This window comes from Hakea prostrata, chromosome 7, assembly GCF_041222555.1.
Source record: "Hakea prostrata isolate BN-2017 chromosome 7, UWA_Hpros_2, whole genome shotgun sequence".
Classification (NCBI taxonomy): domain Eukaryota; kingdom Viridiplantae; phylum Streptophyta; class Magnoliopsida; order Proteales; family Proteaceae; genus Hakea; species Hakea prostrata.
In genome coordinates, this window is record NC_142606.1 from 9161560 (window position 1) to 9181283 (window position 19724).

General features: G+C 39.0%; 1 protein-coding gene across 3 annotated transcripts in view; it reads left to right on the forward strand.

The window, feature by feature from the left end:
* LOC149009524 (protein ENHANCED DISEASE RESISTANCE 2-like) overlaps positions 1-19724 on the forward strand; it is a 76956-nt gene that overhangs the window by 24080 nt on the left and 33152 nt on the right. For all 3 annotated transcript variants that reach the window (XM_089161635.1, XM_089161636.1, XM_089161637.1), the window contains exons 9-12: positions 6627-6730; positions 6825-6920; positions 10594-10658; positions 13148-13219. In XM_089161635.1, the coding sequence (XP_089017761.1) occupies positions 6627-6730; positions 6825-6920; positions 10594-10658; positions 13148-13219 (337 nt within the window). The remainder of the gene's footprint in view (positions 1-6626; positions 6731-6824; positions 6921-10593; positions 10659-13147; positions 13220-19724) is intronic.

Here is a 19724-nt window from a genome sequence, read left to right on the forward strand (position 1 = left end):
AGGCCCGTTGGGATGCTGTGATGAGAGTACTTCAGTATCTCAAGAGTGCGCTTGGGAAGGGACTGATTTATCTGTCATATCGGAATATGGATTTGGACGCTTTTTCTGATGCTGATTGGGCAGGGTCTGCAGCTGATCGTTGGTCTACCAAGGGTTATTGCACTTTTCCTGGTGGAAATCTTGTAACTTAGAGGGGGTAAGAAGCAATCTACTGTTGCCCGATCTAGTGTTGAAGTAGAGTATAGAGCCATAGCTCACACGGTTGCCGAGTTGATGTGGCTTCATTCCTTGTTGGAAGATATGAGATTCCCAATTACTGCACCTATGAAAATGTTTTGTGATAATCAGGCTGCTACCTATATTCCCAGTAATCCAGTGTTCCATGAAAAGAAGACAGCATATAGAGTTTGACTGTCACTTTGTTCATGATGTAGTCAAGAAGAAAATTATTGAGACTCCTTTTGTGAGTTCAACTGACCACTTAGCGGATTTGTTTACTAAAGCACTGTTCAAACCAGGTTTTCACGCTATTTGTTGCAAGCTGGGCATGGGAGACTTGTATGCTGTAGTTTGAGGGGGAGTGTTGAGAATTGTGTGGAGAGTCCTAGACTGTTGCCTTTGTGCGCAAGCCTTGGCAGCAGCAAGGCAGGCTTCCTTCACTCCACTTTCTATTTTGGTGGTTGTTTCTATTTTAGGTTTCTATTTTCAGAACTTTCTATTTTGGACAGATTTTAGGAGCTAGAAAATTAGTAAGTTTCTTTTTTGTTTATTTCTTTTTCTGGAGGACAGTTACTTGTCTCTCAAATTGTATTATACTTTGTTGGAAATCTATAAATAAAGCTTCCTGCGATTCTAAACTCTCTTGCTAGAATCGCAGGCTTGTGGTTCCTCTCAATTTCTCTTCTCTCTTCTTCTCTTCTCTTCTTGGCAGCTCTTCTTGTTGCTGCACTGTTTTGGATCATCAAGGTTTAACAACCCCGGAGCACTGGGTCACTCTTCAGGATCTTAGATTAGGTTTCAGCAGCAATTTAGGACTGTTAGGATTCTGCACTTAGGGTTTTGGTTGAAATTCTAACAAGGCAGCAGTTGTTTTAGGGTTTGAGGGGTTTGTGGCAAAGGAGAATGGCTCCTAGACCTGGCAGTTGGGTAATCTAGGTTCAGGGGGAATGATTTAGGGTTGTGGTAGGATTCTAATAGGTTCTGCCAATGTTCAATTTGAAGTATTTTCAATGCTGCTTTTTCTGTTTTTTAATGGCAGTCTGAATTCTAGGGTTTAGGGTTTAGGGTTTGTAATAGTAGGTGAAGGTTAAACTAAGGTTATGTCTTTAGGGTTAGGGCTCTTCTAAAGGTTTAAGGCTAGGGGGAAGGGTGCAATGGTGCTCCTAGGAGGGAATGAGGTTTGTGTGAGGAAGCATAAAGTTATTGATTTTCCATGGTTTGAGGAATTTTCTAGGTGCCGCCGGCTTTTGGGAAAGAAAAGGAGAGGTAGAATAGGGGAAATAGAGGTGGGAAGGGGTTAGGAACTTAGGACTGAGCTTACTTGATGAAGTACTGCTGCAGATTGAAGCTTGAAGAAGAAAATCACCCAGAACTCTCTTCTCAATATTTTTGTTAATTAATGGACTGAATTAAGTTACAAGCCTAGATCTATATTGATAATCCACTACAAGTGATTTCTACTTGGACTCAGAGTCCCAAGCTAACAACTAATAAGACTTCTAATTAGAGTAGACAAACTTAAGATCACCCCAGCTAATTAATTAAGGGATCCTTCTTGGACTGAAACTCTTCAATAACTTGACTAGTAGTACTCCAAATAACAAAACAAAAACAAGCAATGACTCTCCACAATAATCTAGATTCTAGACTAAGCAAAAACTAATAGGGACTTGAACTAGAGGTGGATAATGACCAAAATACCCGTGGTATAGTTCGCTCGCTGGACAGTGCCGCAAGCTGACTGCTGACTTGGGCTCTTTTTCAAGCCTCTTTGTAATGCCGCTGGCATGTTCAGGAGGAATCTTCTCGGTCTTGGCCAGCATTTGCCAAGGATACCCTTCTACAGAAACCTAACAAAGGTAAAAGGAAAGAAGAGATGCTCCAAGTCTTCAGTGGCATTCCAGCATGGAGATCAGTTGTGTGGGTTTCGTATGTTAGAATGCCGAAGGAAAGCTTGTAGAAAGGCAGTTTGTGAATAATCTCAGAAGAGTGATGCTACGTTTAGGGATGTGGTTCTTGAACCAAATCAGATTCTTCCGATTTATGTTTAAACTTCTAGGTCTAATGAGGTGGCAGGCATAGCTGGAGAACCAGACTGAGGGGCTAGGTTGCCAGGTGAATTTCTGTGGATGGTAGGGAGCAAGTACAAAAGATCATTAACAACAGGATGCCTAGATTGGAGAGGCTTCCATTCTCCTAAGGCATCAAGAATGTCTTCAGCCTTGGTCAATCTGTGAAGACCTCTACAGTGGAAGGCATTGAGGCTGAGAAAGTGGATGATGACACCTCAAGGATGCCAGTGATCAAGCCATAATGCAGTGCCTTTTCCATCCCGAATCCTAGAGAATAGAGATCATGCCTTGTAAATCAATAGGTTTGAGAGAGGATTTTCTTCCAAACCCAGGAGCATCTGAGGGTGAGGGGGTTATCAAAATGGAGTCCTCTTTTAGATGGCCGGTTTAAAGCCACTTGACCAAGATTCTGTCGGATGCCCCACTGAGGACCAAAAAATGTTTGGCTGGACTGCCATTGACTAGGACTGAGAAGTTGGAAGTGAAGATGCAGGCATGGACCTAATGCTCAAAATTTTTTGGTGACCCCATCTTCAGAAGGATGCAACCAATGGATTCCCATCTCAAAGTCAAAAGCCTAGGAGCTCAATTTTTAGAAGAGCAGAGAATGGATGGGACTTTCTTTTGAAGCTCCTAACAAGCTTATGGAAAAGGAGAATATTGTCATTCATGTTTCTGCCTGGGATTAGAGCTGACTGATTTAGATTGACTAGAACAGGGACCATCGCCTTGAGTCTTCTAGCTAGAATTTTGCTATGAACTTGTGCACAGTTGCAGAGAGCAATTTGTCTGAAGTCAGACATGGAATCAGCTCCTTGTATGAGGCAGAGAAATGTGTGATTTACTCCCTAGACCTGAGGGTTGAAGAAGAACTCTTTATTGCCAGAATCAGATCATTTTTGACAATGTCCCAGGCTCCCAGCAAGATGGAAGAAGCAAAGGCTGAATCCCTCTGGACCTGAAGCACCCAAGAGCTCTAGAGAGTGGATGGCTGAGATAATCTCCTCTCCATTAGGGATAGACTGGAGGATTGGAATGAGATTCACAGGGATGGACCTCTCTATCAAGTGATTAAGCAGTAGCCCTTGATTGGTAGAGCCTCAGTTGAAGAGATATTGGAAAAATTCAGCTGCCAAGTCTTTTATATCTTGAGCTCTTGAACAGGATTTGATCAGGCTTGCAAAGAAGAATGATAGAATTGTAGTTTTGCCTGGTTTTGAGGGATCTATGGAAATGAGCTGAGTTTGAATCCCCTAAATCTGAACAATTAATTTTGATTCATGCTTTAGGAAGCTTTCAGAAGCAAGTGCATCCAAGAGCTCCTTGGAGGCATCTTCTCTTCTTCAGCTAGGAAACTATTTTAAGGATCTATTTGTAAATAAAGCTAGATAGTTGCCGCTAAGGATCCTTTAAGAGATGTTTCCAGAGGAGGTGGTGTTCCATTCGTTAAGAGAAATTTTGACATTTCTCAATTTCTTGGCAAGAGCAATGAGTGGGGTGGAGTGATCTTGCACAGGCTTGTCCCAGGTTTCTGTCACTGTTTGCTTGAAAGTGAAGTGCATGGACCACATATGAAAATATCTGTTAAGGATTTGGGCTGAAGGAGATATATGGCTGCACAAGTAGGGAGATGGGAGAGTGATCTGGAATCCCTGCTTCCTCGAAGTTTGCATGAGCGAAGGGGAATGAGGAGAGCCAGCTCTTGTTGCCCAAAACCCTATCAAGCTTGCTTTGATTTCATGCCAGCCCAGCTCTCTTATTATTCCAGGTGAAATTGAGACCTGACCATCTGATATCAGAAAGTTGCACATCTTCTAAGCAAGAGTTAAATTGCATCCAACTGATACCTAGGAATCTTCTCATAGCCAAACAGAATCACATTGAAGTCTCCTAGTCCCCAAGGTTTGTTGGCCGCCCCATTGCTTATATGCCATATAGCTTCCAAAAGAGGTTGGCGGACTGGCGGGGAAAGTTGAGCTTCCTGATATGTCTGCCATAAACAGATGCATGTATTGAGCTAGAGAGGAAAGGACTCATATCTTGATTTTTGAGGGATTCCAAAGTACCCATATTCGGCCGTTGAGCTGATGAGCATATTTTGCCTGGAGAGACCAGCTTGGTGCAATGTTTTTGCAATTATGTTTGCATCGTCTTCCTCAATGTAGGCTTCTAGGAGACAGCAAAAACTGGGATGTTTATCCTTATAGGGGAGTTCATTGCAGCATGCTTAGTAGGGGAATTTATACCCTGGTATTCCCTAAAAACCTTTAATCATGGCAAATTAATTCTATTATTCTTGGTGAATCAAGTGAAACTAGGATTCAAAAGACCGACCTTGTGGAGAAGGTGCAACTCTATTTCCTTACAGCCCAGTTAGTGTGCTCCACATTTTGAGTCAAGCTAACTTGGGCCCAGATTGTTCCAGCACCCCCCCCCCCCCCCAAAAAAAAGCTAATTCGCTGCTAGGAGGAGCCGAACTAGGGAACACCTGCTCTGATATCATGTTGGCAGATCAAGTGTGACCAGTCATCCAAAAGGCCAACCTTATGGAGAAGGTGCAATTCTATTTCCCCAGTCGGTGTGGTCCAAGCTATAGTCGAGTTGATTCAGGTCCTGATTATTCCAACAATCATCATCTACTTTATAAATTGTGATATCCTTTTTTATTGTACTTCTTTGATTTATAGATTTGTTTTAGTTTATAATAATTCATAAATAGCATAGGAGGTTGCATGTTTGTAAGTAATTAAAGTTATTAAATTTAAGTATCATTAGTTAGATCTAGTTGAATAATCTGCGTGCCAGCCTGCATCATATTGGACTTCCAGGTCATGTCGTGAGGCTGCCACTGTACACAAGTTGAGGAGGTGGCATGGAATGGCCAGCCTCCTAGTTCATGCAAGCATGACTTGGGTTTTAATGCAGTCATGTGGTTTTTTAAAACTTGGATTAATAATATGATAGTGAATAGTGCAAGCAAGAGGTGGCATGCTTATACTATATTATTGATTAGATAATGATTAATATGATCAATTAAGCTAATTGTGTTGAGTATGGGGGATTAATGAGGGACTAGAAGTGGCTTAGGATGATTGGATTGTGTTTCCTACTTAATGACTACCACATGGTGCACAGAGAGTGTGAGATAGTGGCATGGTTAGTAGCCACATCCACATCATGGCATAAAGGTGAGGCATGATCAATGGTAAGGTGTCAGCCACTTTGTTTGACCATGTCTAAAAAACCATCATTTGCATGACCAACGGGATGGTGGCAATAGGAACCCAGTCACACGGTAAGGCAGGAGGTGGCATCTTAAGATTCCATGAGGTGTCAAGGCTAGCTAAGCTTGGTTTGGCCATGTTAATGATGGTTTATAGTTTAATTAGTTAGAACCAAGGATTAGCAATTATGTTTTATCCCTGTTGAGCTAAGGTAGTATGGCAATTTCTTTTACTGTTCTGTTGGGTTTCTAATTTAGAGAAAAGAAGAAGAGAGGTGCAGGATCAGTCTTGCTTAAATCATATACAGATTAATTTGATTCTTGTTATTGGAAGGGTTGTTGTTGAGCTCAGAATTGGAAACAGATTGAGCATAGTCTGACGAAAGTATTGAATGAACATATATAGGGTGAGCTACTAGAAATAAGGGTGGAATTTGAAATATTGATCTGATTCCTTCAAGTTCTAATACTCTATTATTTGTGAATTGGCTCTTGATTTTTTGGATTAGGTATTAAGAAGGATTAGATTTGAATGGAATTTGGTTGCTGGAACTACAGAAATTGAAAGAAAAGTTACAGTGATATTGCCAATATTCTAATTTGAAAGAAGAAATTTTTAGAGTTGAATCTTTGAGAAGAACTTTCATTTTTGTGCTGTTGAACACGGATGAATACTTCATTGAGAAAGGTGAGGGATCATATAATAATATTGCTACAAAATATGAACATGATATCGATTATTGACTTGATTACAAGTCCAAGAATTCCCCCCCCCCCCCCCCAAAAAAAAAATGCATTGCTAGTTATGTTTCTTTTTTCTTTTTTGATAAGTAGATTTTTGGTTATAACTTATAACTGAAAAAAAAAATACAAAAAGCAGCTTCTAAGAACCCCCATGATGGAGTGAAGAAACTCCTATCAACAGGGCAAAACTGTCTTAATTATTATCCCAGAAAAAATCCAGCCCTCTCTTACACTCTATAATAGATACGGAATTCAGCATCTTTCTTTATGAGATCGAGCAGCTCACTGCTAGTTAGTCACTTAGTTGTTTACTCAAATTTAGAATCTAATAAATACTTTCTTCCCAAAATGATTCCTGTTCTACATAGAGTAGCAGTAAAAGTGTTCTCTTGAAGGCTGTTGGTGTTGTTGATGCTAGTGCTGATACGGTGTTTGAAGTATTCCTAAGTTTTGACCGAAATCAGAGAAACGAGTAAGTTGATAGACTCTTTACTACACTCCCCTGGAAATATGGTTTACAATTCAACTTCTTTTTATTTATTTATTAAAATTTATGGTTTATGCAGGTGGGATGCACTGACTAGTGACTTGGAACAAGTAGATTCCGTAAATGGGCACTATGATGTTGCTTATGGTACATATGACCCTAACCGCCTGACACGGTAAGTTGTTTCTCATGATGCTGCCTATTGGGGAAATCTCCACCTAACTGTATTCTACATAGGAATATACATCTTAACATTTCAGTTCGTTCGTTGCCAAAGCAGTTGACGATTTTACTGTAAAAGCATTGCATTATCAATCCTCCTCCCCCCCCCCCCCCCCCCGGAAAAAAAAAAAGAGAAAAAAAAGAAAGAAGAAAAAGAAGGAAGAAGGTTAACTGACTACCTTTTACGTGGTGAAATTCATATTATAAACATCTAACAAAAAGTCAATGGCTCCTAATGGCTACCTCCTTACTTTGCTATGTGAACAGTACATAGTATCAAATCTTCTTTCGTCTCGGTATCTCGGTGGTCATGACTCCATTGAGATATTGAGATTTTATGCGGAATCTCACTGAAACCTGGTACAAATTCTGTTGAGTTCTGGTTGGCTTTATGCATTTCATGGTTTGGTTCTTCTTAAGGAGCCTATTTTAAGGCCTATATCCTGGTACAAATCCCCTGCATGCTTAATGTGACAGTCCTTAAGTTGGACTATTGTCCAATCATGCTATGCCACCTATAATCATACATTTACCCTCTAACGGGATTTAATTAGGTAATCATACTAATCGATTTTCAGTGACTAGGATTAATACAAGGCTGCCGCTTCATGCTTGCAGTATTGAGTATTCATCTTAAAGAAATGTAACTATATAAATATAACTACATACACATATAAAAGACACCTCACACTAAACAACAATATAACTGTTAAACAATTCTGAAGGCATTAAATTAAAAACAAATAACTTAAATGAATAACAAAGTTCAAACAATAGGGTATTACAGGTCGGTCATTTTTTAATAGCTTTACATGCATGGATTAGGTTTCAAATTTTGATTTTAACTAAGGATATCCCTTAGTGAACATGTATATAGTTGTGTCTGGGGTTTACATTCATTTTGCAGCCCTCCTCTTCTTCCTAAGATCGGGTTTTGTTTAGTTTGCATTGTTATTTTGTATTGTTTTTCCATCTTCCCTGCTGATGGGTGCCCTGTTCTTCTTCCCTCTTGGAAATGAAATTTTTATTCATTGGAAGGAGGAGGATATACATTTAGATTAATATGTTTGCATTACCTACGTAATACCTATGTATGTATTTTTTGGATCTCTTTTGGGTGAATAAATATTCTTTATCATAAGAGGGATGGCAAGGAAAGCCTCTCTAAGGGGCAAAAATAAAAAACAACAAAACAATACAAGGGAGGTAAAGAAGGGAAGGAAGGAGACCTAAGAGACAACAATATGCCTGTTTTATGAATAGAACATACAACTCGAAGGGGAATTTTTAAATTTTGTTCAAATGTTAAAGGGAGATGGAATTCCAAACTTGACCCAAGGATCTTGACTATGAGGTCCATTTCCCAAGGTTGCACTTCATCCAAGTATGGAACTAAGAATAGAGACCCCTACTTCTCCATTCCCAAAGCTAGCATCCATGATATGGAGTCCTTGTTCTGTGCCTTTCTCTGGAAGGGCCAAGAGACCCCCCTGCTTCCTCCATCCCGTTAGTTGGTCGGCTATCTGTTAGCCCAAATCCAAGGGGGATTTGGGGATCTGATCAATCCAAGATGTCAATTTGGCATGCCTTCTTAAGCTCATCTGGAAGATTGCTACCAAGCACGACTCCAAATGGTTTTATTAGGTGTACTCCTATCTCCTCAAATCTAACTCGATTTGGACTGTTCCTTTTCCTCTGAATCCCTTGTGGTCTAGAGAAAGCTTCTTCTCTTAAGATCGCTTGCCCTTTCGGCCATCTCCACCCAGATCTCCATTAGTTCTTCTATTTCCTTCTAGCTTGACCCATGGCATCCAATGGGTATCCTCTACACCCTCTTGGGCCCCCGCCTAGCTTATGAGTCCTATATCCCTAAATCCGCCGCCCCCTCCATGTTCATCACAGATGGTACTGAGGTCCCCTCTCCTCCACGCTTGCCTCACACAAGTTTGGCCTACCCTCCCGCCTGGATATCCCCCATGACCTCATCATTTGGTCCCCTTCCTCCTCTAAAACCTCTTTAGTTTCTTCAGCCTGGAACCTACTCAAACCCCCTTCTCCTTGTCCCTTGGGCCCCCTTGGTTTTGTTGAAAGGTCACATCCCTCGCCACTCCCTTACCATTTGGAGAGCCCTCAACCTTTGTCTCTCGACCCAGTCATTCCTCATTCGCCGCCACATCTCGGCCAACTCAAGCTGCAACCTTTGTTGGAATGGTTCAAAGGACCTAGATCGCCTCCTCTTCACCTGCACCTTTTCCCACCTAATATGGGAAAAATCCCTTGCTTCTAGTTGGCCCTGTTCGATATGCTCCTTTGGATTTGCTCGAGATTGGCCTTTGATTTTGTGGATTTTTTCAGGTTTTATTGTTTGCAACAGGGTCATTAAGGTGGTCTTTAGTGCCACTATCTACCACTTGTGGTGGAAGCACAACCTTAGGATATGGACCTCCAAATTTCATTGCCTTGACATGATTTGGAATCTCTTCTGCTTCAATGTCTCTTCCAAGCTTCAATCTTATCCCCACTCCCTAGTAGTTGACACCCCAAGGAACAGGCTCATTGTCTCCTAGGGTCTTAGCTCCACTCTCTGGTCTCCCTCTTGAAGGCAAGTCCCACCCCTTTGCTCCCCCCTTTATACATTCCTTTTGTAGTTTAATTCAGTTATTTATTCATCCAGAAAATAAAAATAAAAAGCACCCAAAGCATATCCACAAATTCTTCTCAGATCTCTGATTGATCAAAGTTTAGCCTGAAAATTGTGCTTTGAACCACCAAAATTGTTCATTTGCTGGGGAAGAAGCATAGGTACTTCAATCTGAAAAAAAAAAAGGGACGAACTCGGTGCCAAAGGCTTCCACACAAGCAGAGTCAGGGGGAAGATGCATAGGTACTTCAATCTATTTGGTTTTATTTTAGGTTTTTGCATCACTGAAGTTTGTTGGTTGACTCAGATTTTGATTGAGCATTAGTCTTGTAAGAGCTTGAAGAAAGGGGCCAGCCCTACCATGATAACGTTTGGAAAGAAAACTTTATCCTTGTAAGTTGTAAGGGCCCAAATACCAATGGACTAAACTAGTAGGAATAGGCTTCGCTTCACCTTTTGTAAAATAGATTCTTTTTTTTGAGGACATTAGTTGGCCCCCCTAATGAATCAGTCTCTTGCATCAAGTAAGGATCTTGGTCGACTGTTATTGGTAACTTTGCTTAGATTGCTTTCTCAAATTCCTCTCCTCCCTTTCTCCATCTCCCAGAAACCCCAGAAATGGTATCTTTGGTTTCTTTTTGTTTGAGAAATTCATTGTTGGCTTGAATTAACTTTGACTATCGAACAAGGCTATTATAGGTCAAAAGGTTTTTTTTATTTCTTGAACTTTACCACATCAGTATGTATGCATCAAATCAACTTGGACAATCTGCTTTTCCATAAACTTGAATTCCAACTCATTTGATATATTTCATTTGAAAAATGAGACTGCTATAATGTTTAATTAATGGAACTTGAGTTGATGAGTTTTCATCTACTTGCTATAAGTAGGGAGCATACATTGTTTTGCTTTTCTTTCTTTTTCCTTCTAAAGTTACTGGCCATTACTTCTATTTGTAATCCATAGATGCTGTTGTTTGGCTAGGTGGCAGTCCAAGAGGGATTTTGTCTTCTCTAGGCAGTGGTTGCATGGACAAGATGGAGCATACAGTAAGTCTCATTGAAAACTTAAAATTTGTTCAGTGATACATCATACATTGGTGATGACTACAGCATTTCGCTTTTAACTCCACAGTATTTTTTCCCCCTGCTAAAAAGTCTTTTATATTAAAGCGAAATATGTACACAATAATTATTCCATGTTACACAAGGAACCAAACACTCTTAGCAAAAAAGTTTTAATATTCGCATTGGAATCATATTGAACTCATTGTTTTGATAGTATATCCAATGATACATTCAGGCTAAAAAATAATTTAGTTATTTAACTTGCAGACTTGTATCATGTTATTTACAAGGGAAAGTATATCTAGGCTGCCAGATTTGATGAGTGGATTGGTTGGCCAGTAAATGTACTGGTTACATTTTGGATGGGATTCAAGGGACTTCTGCAAGTGCAAAAATGAAGCCTTGTAATCTAGGACTACGAGGGAGGTGCATAATAATGGTCAAAGTACCACAAGTCTGTGTGGAAATGCATGGGATGGATGTCAACAAATAGATTTATTGAATTAAGTTTGCAATTTTGTTAATGGCCGAAGATAGATATTGATATCGGGTATCCTATCAGAAGAATGGCTTTCAGAGACACACAACAGCAAGGTATGTTAAAAATGGTTTAGAAACAAATGGAAATCGAAAGGATACATGCGAAAGACAGTTTTAAAGCATAAAAGGTTATAAATAGTTAATATCTAAAATATTTCATGCATAAAAAGAATAACGAAGTACGATAGAAAATCGCAATCGATCAATAATGCTTGAAGGATGAAGAATCTTACACTAGATGATAATCTAATGCCACAGAGTGTTGTGACCACTAAAGGTAACAACCAAGGTTCAAAGTTTCAGTTCATCTAGCCGTCTCGCCCTTCAGTGAGATGACTGAAATACTGAAATTTTGCCAAGATCTCAGTGAAATTTCATATTTTTATTTATTTTTACTCAATATTTCGGCAGGTTTTTGGTGTTTTTTTTGGTATGGTTTTTTGTGTCCAGCCTAATTTGAAGCCAATGAACACAATGGAAATGTTATTTTTCCTAAAACCTAAACCAAAGTGGTGTTCTTAATCTGCACATGCGTGGTTGTATGCGGGTGAAATTCGAAGTCTGGAATATGCATTTTCGAAAATGTAAATATGGATATTATGCAAGATAACACTAATATTTTCATTGAAAGGCAACAACAAATACAACAAGTAGAATTCTATATACAAGTATGTGTCGGGCTGGATCCATCCCCTGGGTCATGGAGGAATAGTCTAAATACTGGACATGAGCAAGCAATAATGTGGTACGGATGAAGATATCCATTTAGTTCGTCACTGGCCTTCTAGAGGTAGGATCATCAACATTAAGTAGATATCCTACCCTAGGAAATGTGTTGTACAATCATGGATTGTAGCCCGGTTGCAGAACTGGCATAATTGGCTGTGCTAGTCCTGATGGATATCCAAAGATGGAGTCCACAAATGATGTACTTGATTCATTTCCATACCCATATGCAAACTTGTTACTGGAATTAGCAAATCAACCATTATATGCTCCAACATATCCATAACCATAAACCCTGTACAGTACAACCCCTTAGAATTTTCAAAATTTTGGTGAAAATTTTCAAGATTTAGCCAAAATCTCTAGAATTACTGAAATTTTGACGAAATCTTTGAAAATTTAGGAGACTATGCATAGGGAGACTGTTGGATACCGTGCAGTGCCTTTTTAGGAGACTATGTTTTCCTTTAAGCTGATGGAAAGTAAAAACAGAGTGAAGTTTGCAGTATAATTCCTCTTTTAAGTCACCATGGAGGAAAGCATTCTTCACACTCAATATTTTGTTTTCTACCGTAGCGGTATTTTTCTGAAGCTTTTAAGGTAAGAGTGTAAGACCAATGCTGTATGAGTATGATACATTCTTTTTTGGCTAGTTCCCACAACATGACAACAACAAGAAGCCTTACCTCAAACAGCTACTTTAAATTATCCATATGATACAATGTAATAATACAGCTTATACCTTCAATTATTTAGAACCCTGCAAGTGGCCTATCCGACTTTCCACAATGTATCCAACCATTGTACTTGCCAAATCATTCAGCCATCTCGCAAACTAATGTGGACCAATGTTTTGCTTCTTCTTCAGAGAAAGATGATCAAACAATTCCCAATCATGGTCCTTGCAAAGCAGATGTCCGTTCAGGATAGATACAAAAGAAAACTCCAGATATTGGATATCCCTTTTTTCTTAATGTGATGTCAATTCACGGAAGCTTATCTTAGCAGAGCAGTAAAATTTCATTCTTCTTGATCTATAGATTACTTAGTACAATTCTGTTCACCCAACCTTAAGTGACATGTTCCAGGTTGAGTATTCTTATGGTGATTTAAAAATTTATATTGTATTATCTGCATATAGATGACAAAAGCATGGTGCATTTTTGTTTATTTTACTGATGATCCTGATACATTTATTGCTACAGCCATTTTGCTACTTCCAGCTGTCCACAAGAAGCGGCCCCCTAGATCTGGTTATCGACGTTCAAAAATTAATCGTAAGAATTGCTCTCCCCTTGGAAGACAACTGATATTTATGCACCAAAAGAATTTGTTATTTATTAGTTTTCAATTTGGTATTTAATAGTTTTACTATAATCCTATGTATGCTTTATTTTCTCTCCACCTTGTTCATGCTTTCTTCAGATTCCCGTTTCCCTTGGATGCTCTTCTTTTTCCCCTGCTAGTCTTACTTTGCCTTTTCTTTCCCCTAGTCTTTTTGGTACCAAGTTTGATATATTACAGGCCTGAAAATGATCGTGGCATACACTCCATGTACAGTGTAATAGAATATTGGTTGATGGTTATGGTTTAAGAATTATATTTTGGCTGGTTTTATCTCCCATGATATGTTTCTCCAGGTTTTGAACTATTTAAATTTCTCCTCTTCCCCTCCCTGTTTCATTGGTAACTGCCAATTGAAGTAGGTACTGTAGGTCAGCCCATGGATTTTCTTGGGAGTTAACAGAGCTTATTCAGAAGGATGCAGAAGCTCATATATATTTCAAAATTGTAATTGCATTTGGGTTTTTTTTTGGCTTGTTTTAGGACACTGGTTAAAAGGTTATGCCCTTTTCTTGATGGGATTTTCTTCTCCAATTTGGGTTCTCGGAGATTGCTTATCCTATTTCTTCACTGTTTCTAATACAAAAATCATTTATCAGAAAGAGTTTTTTTGCTTGTTTTAGGACACTGGTTAAAAGGTTATGCCCTTTTCTTGATGGGATTTCCTTCCCCAATTTGGGTTCTCGGAGATTGCTTATCCTGTTTCTTCGCTGTTTATAATACAAATATCATTTATCAGAAAGAGAGAGAGACGACAAAAGAAAAAGATTAGTGCAATCTTGGATGAAAGTCTAAGGTTACAAATTTGGGAACAAATAGATGGATTAGTGCAAGGAAAGACTATCACATGGGGTGATTGAAATGTTACATATTGGGAAAAATCAAAGTGGCTATGAAAGTGTTGCATGGAGGATACGGTTTTAGACAGATGGTGAGGAAGGGAACTCAGTTTTGATTTTGTTGTTGCTTTTGATTTATCTATCATAAATACTTACTTCAAAAAGAGAGAGGAGCATTTAATTACCTTTAAAAGTGGTCATTATAGAAGCCAAATAGATTTCTTCCTATCTAGAAGGTCGGATAGATTATTATGTAAGGATTGCAAGGTGATGCCAAGTGAAAGCTTAATCATACAACATAGACTAGTGCTCTTAGATGTGTATCTCACTCCACAAAGTCACAAACTCATAAGAGATGTGAGGTTAACTATCCTAGGAGACACGGAAGATGATCAAGAGTTTCACTCTGGCGCCTTTCATGCTGCCCCTGCTCTTGTATCCTTGGCTCCATTCTCGCCCCTTCTCCGTTTGTGGCCATCGCCCTCCTTCTCTCGGCGCTTGTTCCCGTCATCCTGCCATTTCAGCCCTATTGGTCGTTCTCTTTTTCCGCTTCCTCATCTCGGCTCTCTCCCTGCTCCATGCTTGGAATACTCCGCCCCTTTCTCGACCTTGTTCTCCGGCTGCAACTGGTCCTCTCCTTTCAAGAGGCTGCTTTACCTCTTTCCCCTCTCGGCTCCTCCGCTTTGCTTTCCCTCTTCCGTGAAATCTCCGGAGGTGTTTCGTTGTGACAAATCCTTGCACAGCTCCCTCTTGAGGATCTCTCCACTTTCCTCCTCTCAAACCTTCCTGAATGGTCCTCCCTTTCAAGAGGCGTAGCCGACTGCTTCCCCTTCCGGAAACCCGGTGCAGCCTCTTTCCTCCTCTCAAACCTTCCTCGGAACCAACTCCGCTTCTAAACCATCTCTCTCACTTTCCCACGATAAATATCCTTTACCCATTGGCCATTATACCCCCACCTATGCGATCCATTTTGGGCCCTATGGCCCATGGGCCTTGCTCCTCTCCTCATCCCTCCCCCTCCCTTGTTAGGGATCTCCTGGCCCATTCCTCAAATCTCCTCCTCTCTCCCTTCCTCCTCCAACCCCTCTTTCCTGTCTTCAACCATTGCTCACGCTACCAAAACTTTGGCTTGTGACTTAATCCCTTCAGAGTTTGCTATTATTGTTGCCCTTAAATAGTTGCTTGGCTCGTTGTCGCTTAGTTTATTTCTTAGATTGGCTTTGGGACACTTATGCTTGTGTAACTAGTTTGCTTTAATTGTTGCTTTTAGGTAATTGCTAGGCTCATTGCCTCTTAGGTTGCTTGTTAGTTGAGGCCTCTTTCTCTCTTTGTCTGGGCTCTGTCCCTTATGCTCTTGTATCTTCTTTTATTCTCTTTGGTAATGAATTATTTAATCATCCAAAAAAAAAACTATCCTAGGATAAGGTCTTGGAGCTTGAAAGGAGATTGCTTAAAATCTTTCTCTAACGAAATAATCAAACAAGGAAATAGGAATTTGAAGGGAACACCAATTCGATGTAAATTGAGATGTCTACGTGTATTAAGAAGGTGTATGTAAAATAAGATGGCTACGTGTATTAAGAAGGTGTCTAAAGATGTCACTGGTGAATAGAAAGGAAAACACCATTCCTATAGAGAGACTTGGTAGTGGTATGGTGAGGTTCAAGCAGCCATTTAAGAATAAGAAACCTAGCTTTAAGACATGGCCAAGGATTAACGATGTAGAAAATCTATAATGGTATAAGTTTGGTAGAAACGAAGCTAAGAAAATATTAGGAAAAGCAAAGGAGAAGAAGTATGAAAATCTATGTAATAAGCTAGTCACAAAAGAAGTGGAAAAGGCTCTTTATAACTTATAAGATAGTTAAAACAAGGGACAAGAAGACTAGAATCTCGGCCATGTTAAATGTATCAAAAGTGAAGATGATGACGTATTAGTACATGATGAGGGCATTAAGAAGAGATGGAAATTTCGTTTTTCTAGCCTATCAAACAAGCATACTTTAGGTATTTGTGACTTGGAAGATTACAACATTTGCTATGGCACCAATTTTCTATTCATATGGAGAATTAAGATGTTCTAAGTAAGAGAAGCTCTAAGGAGGACGAAAGTAGGCAAGGCACAAGGTTATAATGAAATCCCAATAGAAGTATAGAAGAGCTTACAAACCTTAGAGGCTAACTAGACTAACCAAGTTATTTAATAAGATTATGAACATAAGGAAAATTCCAGATGAATGAAAGAGAAGCATCGTGGCCCCAATTTACAAGAAATAAATGAGATATTCAGAGCTGTAATAACTATAGAGGCATAAAATTGATGAGTCATGCTATGCAATTATGGAGAAAATAATTGAAACCTGTTTGAGACAAGAAACCACTATTATGGGGAACTAATTTGGTTTAATGGTGGGAAGACACACAATGGAAGTTATTTACCTTGTTAAGAGACTTATTGATGAGAACACCAGTTGATAGTTTCGAGTCTCCCAGCAACGCCGGCATAGAGATCATCACACGATAGCATCTATGTGGATGGACAATGAGTTCAGAGGCTATTGAATTACTAGAGTCCTATTGTTCGACCAGGAGCATTGCCCATGGGCAGTTTGTTATTTTCTTTTCTTGAGTCCTAGCAGGTTGGGTATGGTTTGCTATTAATTATTGTTTAATTTGATATGTTTTGAGTCCTTATGGGTTGGGCATGGATTATTGTTGGTCCAATTTTGGGTTATGGTTGATCCATGGGTATATCCAGCCCATGGGTTAATTTATTTTAATTACATTTTGGGGTTTCCAACTTTGCCCCTAAATATTAGATTTGGTTAGAGAATTATTTAGTGATTTTTCTTGGACATTCAATTGTAGGGTTGGAATGGATTAAATTTCTCTATTGAAAGCCTTGTATTGAGAATCAATGGATGAATCAGATGAATGAATTATTGAATGGAAAAGCTTCCCACGTTTTTCACTCTCCTGTCATCGTTTGCTCTTCGTTTCTTCTCACGGTAAGTCTCTTTTCCCCTTCTTCTCTCTTCCTTGCATGAAACAAGTCCCCTACCCGTTTATGTTTCTGTCCGGCAGCCTTCTTGTTGCCCTTCTCTCCTTTTTCTGTCACTTCTCTCAAAAAAGGAAAAGCTTCTTCTTCCGTTGGGCATCCTTACTGCCTTCTTTCATCTTTCTCTCTATCTTCTTTTGGTTCTTTATTCATTCTCTTTCTTTTCTATTCTGTTCGGCAGACCTTACTGCTGCATTCTTTCTTTTGTCTTTTTTTCTAACCATTGTTTGCAGCCCCATCAGAGCCAGCGGCTAACTTATTCCCTATCCAATATTCTTTTCTTCTTCTTCCTCTTCTTCTTCTTCTTCTTTTTTTTTTTTTTTTTCTCTATAGGTTCATGAAGATAAATGTATAGCGTTTCTTTGCATTGTTCTTTGCTGACTTTCTTGTTAGAATTCTGATCTTGACTATGACAGAAAATATTCTATTAGGAATCTTGATAATCTTGCATTCAAATTTAGGGTTACAATACCCGATCCCTATCCCCTTATTACCCTATTTTATTCTTGTTTCGTTATGTTCATTAGTTAGGACTGATTGTTGGTCCTCTGCTTTAATTGTCTTTATCTGCATGCTTAATCAGATTAAAACTACTGCAAGTTCTTTTTCTTTTTAACTACCTACCAAGAATCTGTGTATACCCTAAAAGTCTAGTAACCAACCTTGTAGGTCCCCTAGTTTCTAGGGCTCCCCCTGCATCACTTATGAAAATGTATAGAGTGTATAAGAAAGATCTTCATGTGGCCTTTATTAGCCTAGAAAAGTTTATGATAAAGTTCCTAAAGAGTTAATTTGGCGAATACCAGAGAAGAAAAATGTTGCAGGTCACCCGTTGTCTTTGAACAGAATCTAGGGCTTTACTTCTTATTTAGAGAGGGAACAGCAGCTTCTTAAACGCCTTATCCAATATAGGGGGGAGGGGGCTAGCAGATACGTAATTGAACCAAATCGTGACTCATCTCTAACCAGATCATGACCCTCTGGAATGGGAGACCGGGGGGGGGGAAGGATTTGATTGCAATTGAACCGGTAAAGAGAGTGACAGATCCGACGATTTATGACAAGGAACTATCGAAATATGTGGACATAGTTAAAGTTACGTTTGATGGTTCAGTGACATGTATAAGAATAGTGGGGGTGAGACAAGGCGGTGAATTCCTGATACAATTGGGCCACATCAAGGAACAACTTTAAGCCCATATTTATTTGCACTTATAATGGATAATTAACTAAAGACATTCAAGATGAGGTTCCTTGGTCTATGTTTTTTGCTGATGAAATTACACAAATACCAAGTTAGAATCATGGAGAGTAACTTTGGAATCAAAAGGCTTTAAACCAAGTAGAACAAAGATTGGATTAGCTTCCTTAGGGACATGTGAGAACCTCCACTAAATGTAAATTTTTCTTCATCCTATTCTCTTGCCAAGGCAAGTTTTACATTCTTATATAGTGAAACAAGTTGCTTGCTCAAGAAGCTAGAGGTAGCTTACTAAAGAAGTGAATAACCATCCCATGACCCCATACACTATTATAATGATGAAAGGTATTTGTTGGATTCCACATTCAACAACCCCACCTGCAAAAATACTTTTTAATTTGTAGATAATGGTCTTGGTGGCAAAAAACAGTAATTATCTGAGATTTTCTATGTTTGAGAAAAACATGAAAATGGTTAAACCGGGAATGAGTATCTGAGTTTGGAATGGATGCAAGAACAAAGAACTGAAGAAGAAAATACTAACTTAACTCGTATGACTAGTTGAGCCGATGATATATAATTCAAACTTGTTGATGTTTTTCTCTCAAAATATGGCATTGAATCTATTTGATATTTCATGTTCGAAAAAAAAAAGAAGAATAGTTAGATCAGGGAGGAACATCAAAATTTTAATGAACACATTAACTAAGAATTGAAAAAGAAAATTACTGGCTTGTCATGTATGCCTAGTTGAGTCCATGATAAACAACTCAAGCATGCTGATTTTTTTTCTCAACATATTGCATTGGATCCCTTTTAAATCCGAGGGTCATAGAGGGAATTTTCTAACAAATTAAATAGTTTATTATGCTCACAAATTTCTAACCAAATTTAGAAAGCAATGGAGAGGGTGAAACGGAATTTTCTCTCTTTGGCTTGAATAAATCCATCTCAGTTATCTTCGGCTTACCCCAAACATATCCCGCTAAACTGCTCATAATCATAGTTATCTTTCTTGTATCATCTTAATTCCATTAGTGATTCATGTTAAAATGTGAAATATAGCATATTGCTTTGGTTTTATTGACATGAATTTTGCATTTTTTACATGAAATCTGCATTTATGAGTTTTATCGAATTCTACTCTGGTTCCCTGGAAAATCCACATGCACATTTAATTCGTTGATTTATGTAGAAACATATATTGATTTCTGTATGACGACTGTGGGGAACAGGTGAAAAAGCTGTTGATACTGTTTATTGTGGTTCCTGTTTGTCCACCAAATATCAGATTCCCATTTGCTGACCTTCAATGTGGCCTTTCTGTTAACGGTTGTGTG